Source organism: Dendrobates tinctorius, unplaced genomic scaffold, assembly GCF_039654945.1.
Source record: "Dendrobates tinctorius isolate UK_male_01 unplaced genomic scaffold, ASM3965494v1 ptg000213l, whole genome shotgun sequence".
Classification (NCBI taxonomy): domain Eukaryota; kingdom Metazoa; phylum Chordata; class Amphibia; order Anura; family Dendrobatidae; genus Dendrobates; species Dendrobates tinctorius.
Window position 1 is genome coordinate 3,811,885 of NW_027361880.1, and position 5,598 is coordinate 3,817,482.

Below are 5,598 nucleotides of genomic sequence, written 5' to 3' on the forward strand. Positions count from 1 at the left end.
CTGTCTGGCCTATACTATTACTGGTAGTTCAGTCCCTCTGTCCTTGTTCACATTTACGTCACTTGACAAGTGGAAAGGTTTTAAATACAAGAGTTAGGACTGTCCCACAAGGGTTGCCGTGACGTGGCGGGATGGCTTCTACATTATTTTGATCAAAATGATGTTAACTAAATACCCTTATTATTACTATTATTACTACCTTCATGCAATTTTTGCAATATATTTTTTACTTTTTTATTCTAGGATATTTGTTTTATGTTTTGTTTTTGGTTTTCTCTGTGTAAAGGTCATGTGTTCATATGCAATTACATTTTGCATGCACATTAATTTACTTTTTCTGCTCAGACCCAGTTTCTCTATTAAGGCTTGTCGTAGTCAAAATTATCTCTTTCTACCCTCCCCCTTTTTTTTAATTGCATGCATTTTTTTTTAAATATATACATATATTTGTAGCTTTTTTATCTATATGAAATCTTATTTTAAGATAAATCTAATGCGTGCCTCACAGTTTATGTGCTAGAGTTATAGTAATGAAATGTACTTTCAATTTCATGTCCATCTCTATTGTGGGCCTAGATGAGTTGTGCAAATCACAAGCTTCCAGGAAATCAGACCAATATTGATGAGTTTATCCTTTTGGGATTCACCAATTTTAACCTAAACATTCAGTTATTTCTATTCCCCCTTTTCCTTTTTATCTACATATTTACGATTTTGGGCAACTTCACAATCATCACAGTGGCCACCCTGGATTCCCTTCTTCACACACCCATGTACTATTTCCTCCGGAACCTTTCATTTCTTGAAATGTGTTACATTACAGTGACCCTTCCCAAAGTGCTCCACACCTTCGTGGCCAGGAGGAAGACAATCTCCTTTACTGCTTGCTGCACACAGATGTATTGCTTCTTCACCCTTGGGGTCACCGAGTGCTTTCTTTTAGCTGTGATGGCTTATGACCGCTTTGTAGCCATCTGCAACCCCTTGAGATATTTTTCAGCAATGAGCAAATCTACATGCTTAAAAATGGCTGCTGTGTCTTGGGTCTCTGGTAACCTTATCTCCCTTGGACAGACTGCCTCTATTTTTTCCCTTCCTTACTGTGGTCCTAACCTTATTAACCACTTCTTCTGTGACATCCCTCCAGTGCTGAAGTTGGCCTGCACTGATGTTTCTGGTAATGAGATTGCTGTTTCTGTCACTGGTTTTCTTGTCCTTCCATTACCTTTTGCTCTGGTACTTTACTCCTATGGACGCATCATTGCTGCAATTACGCGCATCAGCACCAGTAAAGGACGGAAGAAAGTCTTCTCTACTTGTGCCTCGCACTTCATCTCTGTCACTCTGTTCTTTGGAACTGGAGCTTTTACATATGTTCGGGTAAAGACTAGCAATACTCCAGATAATGACAAGCTACTGTCTCTTCTGTATAGTGTAGTAACTCCACTTCTCAATCCACTTATATACAGTTTACGGAATAAGGAAGTTAAAGGAGGACTCAAAAAACTTGTGCAGCAAAAAGTAGGAATGAAGGAAGCCAAACAATCTATAAATGTTAAATCGAGAAATAATGACAAATGACATATTGAAAAGGACTATACTCCTTGGGAAAAAAATACCTTGTTTTACATTTATCCCGACAATAAATTACCATATCGTTTCTAAAAATTAGATAAAAATGTGTGGTCCATAGACATATACATACGTGGCAAGACTTGAAAGTTGCTGTTCACAGATGCTCACCATCTGACCTCACTGTGGTAGAGCTAGTTTGCAAAGAATGGGCAAAAATGTCAGCCTTTAGATGTGCAAAGCTCATAGAGACATACACCAAAAGAATTGGAACAGTAATTGCAGTGAAAGGTGGTCCTACAAATTATTGACTCGGGGGGCTGAATACAAATGCACGTCACGATTTTCAGATTTATATTTTGAAATAATTAGAAAAAGCAAGTATCATTTCCTTTACACGTTAGAAATACTTGTTACATTGAGTGGGTATATCACATAAAATCTCAATGAAACAAATTTAAGTTTGTGGGTGTTACTTTAAAAATGTGGAAACGTTCACAGGGTATGAATACTTTTTCAAGGCACTGTATATTGACATATATGATCGTATCAGTAACATTTTATAAGATAGGGACAATAAGGTGTTTGCCCCAGGTGTAAAAGTCTGTGAATATGCAAAATCTCACCCCATCACATCCCACCTGGGCCATCTCCGAGTTGCTTATGCAGAGCAAGATGTGTCCGTCATCAGCTGCTGCTTCCTGCATAGGAAGTGATCAAAATGATAAAGCTCATCATAATGAAGAGAACTTTGTCATCTCAGTCATTTTCTTTGAAGATCGCAGCAGATGATGACAGTAGATTATGGCAGTAGCAACTAAGATGACAGAAGATGAGCAGCTAAAGAATGAAGACAGTAATGAATCAAGTGCAGTGCAAATCTTCCGTACGGTCTTCATTCATTACTAAGAACTGTTTTGATCTTTTTCTACTTTTCTAACCTTAGGACTAAGGAAGGATCTGATTGGGATTTGTTGCTAGGGCTAAGGATAGGCTTAGAGATAGACCTAGGGCTACGATGCTAGGGTAATTAAATTGTTCCATTAAAAAAATATAGTAAAAACAAAAAGTAAAAAAAATAGAGCAATGTACATTTTGAAACTTTTTTTTTTAGAAAAAGCAGGAAAAAAACTAGGAGGTTAAAGTACAAACTATTACTGCATTAGTATTTTACTCAAATTACAATACATGTGCTTCGGGGATGAGTAATTTAATACTAGACTGGTGGTAGAGACTAAAGGAGTGCTGACAGTTCACGGTTTAGGGGGCACAAAATACTTGCCTTGCCCTGCCGTCTGTCAAATACCAGTGTTTGTACATATTATATTTCAAGCAATCGGGGATTGGGAAATGTGTGAATCAACATATAATGTCTGTGAATGTTCTTGCTCTTTTGTTGGAATGGGGATTGTAAACCACCCAGGCACTGAAAAACTCGCTTGCCCAATTCAGGAACACATCAGAGTCATTTGGTAAGCCATACAGATCTGGCACTGTCATGGTTTCTGATGTATAGAAACCGTGATGCACATGTATAAATAGCCTGGTGCCATTGAGTAACTCTCAAAACGTTTTTTCATAATATGATAAAAAAAAATGCACATTACAAAACGCTTCATTACATTATTAGTTTTACTTTGTAGTGCGAGTACATATTTTGTGCGGTTTGCTAAATGACATACAAATTTCGGACATTTGCAGCTCAGAATCTGACTACACACTGACACGTTCACACAAGGTATCCTTATGTGTTGTGAGTGGTGGGGTGTAGTTAGGATCTGAGATCCAGCTGTGAGAAATCAAAATGTCATGTGAGTATTAGTCCTCACATGCAATATATTATTGAAAAGCTCAATTAAAGATGATTAGATACCCAAATCTTCAGATTAAAATGGCTGTAACGTCTCCTGTATCACTGGCTTATAGCTTATATGTGTGGCGCCCCCAGGAGTATGGTCGCCACAGTGGCATTACCTTCCTCCTAGGGAGTGTGATGTCATGCCTGGAAGCAATGAAGGGTCTCTCTAGCAGTTAATCAATACACACAACACAGTTCCCACTCCAGGCCAGCAGAGGGAGCTCTGAACCAAAACTGGGGGAAGAGCTGCTCTCTGGGGGCCAGGAAGGGGAAAAAGTAGTGGGTTCTGTGAGGAGGGCGAAGTGTGTGGACGTGAGGAGAAGAGCTGGGAGATTGAGCAGAGAGTTGAGGCTCATTCCCAGCTAGAGCGCATGATCTGGAGCCTGGTCTCCAAGGTTGTATGGATACTGATGATCCTGCAACAGAAACCAGAGGAATAGGAAGCTGTAAATGCTCTATTCCCATCTAAGACTCGGAGGCACCACAGCAACATGTGAGCCAAAGGAGATAGAAGGCTACAGCTGTCTGCCATACGAGGGAGTTCTAAAGAGAATAAGCAAGTGGAACTTCAGTGTAACACCGTACTGCAAGTACCTAAAAATAAGCGCTAGAGAGGAGACCACACAACCCGTCTGACAGAGAGATTCCTAAGTTGCTTCCAGGCTAATCAGCTCCTGTGCCATCTGTAATCTGGACCCTGGAATGCACTTGCAAAGTAAAGGTAAAGAAACTACATTCCGCTGTGTCCTTGCCTTCTTTCTGCAACTTCTCCAGCACTGCTACATCTCTGTGCCAGACACTGCACCCTCTTCCTCAACCCCTATTCTCTTCATCTACCCTGCCCTGGGACTGCAGCCCTACCTGTGGAGGGCTTTAACATCACTGCTGCACCCCACCATCTGTCCCAGAGGATCTGTCTGCAGCGTCGGCTTAACACCTCCCATGCCGTACACCACATGTGGCATCACGAATCACTCATAAACTTTATTCCACCACTCAACCCCTTTTACATCGGCGCCCAGGGCCACGGACCGGGTCACCGCTGCTGTGACACCTCCCTCTGAGAGACCAGCCAAGTACCGAGTACCCCACAGCCCTGGGAGGGCAACCCATTTTGGCGTCACGAACAGGATTTACGGAGCCCGGTGTCCCCGGGTCCTTTGTGCCAGAGACTGTGTTGTGTGCATTAGACTGTTTGTACCATTGCCGCCATTATCCCGCTGCTTGGCGCGCGCGGGAACCCAAAGAGGCGGGCCGTCGTGGGCAGAGCCAGCTAAAGAGTTCAAAGAAGTGAAGTTCCGCACGGGAAGAGATCAGCGCGCGAGAGGTGGGAGGAGCAGAGGCCTGCAGCCCTGGCGTCCCCCGCTCATCCAACCGGTAAGCCAGCGCAACCCAGGGCCTGGCCCAACGTTAACTAGGGGGGAAGAAAATGTCCGAGGCACGCGCAGACACGGTGATGGACACCCCCGCCGACCCCCCAGCGCCACAAGATGCAGGGCCCAGCGCAGCTGCGGCACAGATGGCGCCGCTGAATCCATCAGCCGGCGCCGCCTCCGGAGCGCAGCAGGAGCAAGCTCCCACTGCAGCGGTCCCCATAATGCCCCTGTCTATGCCCTACATACCGGGAGCAGCCTGGCTACCGCAGTATTCAGGTGAGTCACATACCCTGAGTGAATTTAAGGAGAGACTGTGCAGTTTGTTTGAGGTGTATCCTTTGTCTGAAGGCCAGAAAGTGAACATCCTTATTTGGCAGCTAACAGGAGCAGCACAGAGGGAAGTAAAAGCCTGGCAGGACACTGATAAACAGACTGTTTAAAGAATTCTGGCCAAGCTAAGAAGCACCTTTGACACCCGCCCTGCAGCTGAAATAAAAATGAGATTCTTTGGGTGTAAGCAGAGAGCGCAGGACAGTATACGGGACTATGCCCTTAACCTGCAGGAGGCGCTGCGAGCCATCAAGCAGATTGATCCAGACAGTGTGAAATATGGAGACAGACTGTTAAAGGAGCAGTTTATTGAAAGACTCTTATCCAGCACCCACAGAGCACAGCTGCGCATCATAGCCCTACAGAACCCTGATCTGGACTTCACAGACTTCAAAGACCGGGCTATTCGGGTGCTGCATGAACCAACTGCTAGCGGTCCAGCGCCCCCTAGGCACCCAGTGA

General features: G+C 43.9%; 1 protein-coding gene across 1 annotated transcript; it reads left to right on the top strand.

The window, feature by feature from the left end:
- The first annotated feature begins 576 nt into the window (after positions 1-576).
- On the top strand, positions 577-1,581 carry LOC141058575 (olfactory receptor 10A7-like). Its single transcript, XM_073554737.1, has one exon. It carries the CDS (start codon positions 577-579, stop codon positions 1,579-1,581), a length of 1,005 nt encoding a protein of 334 aa, XP_073410838.1.
- Positions 1,582-5,598: the final 4,017 nt, after the last annotated feature.

Bases quoted from the DNA above. Each gene is read 5' to 3' on its own strand.
- LOC141058575 (XM_073554737.1), top strand. From the start codon at position 577: ATGAGTTGTGCAAATCACAAGCTTCCAGGAAATCAGACCAATATTGAT.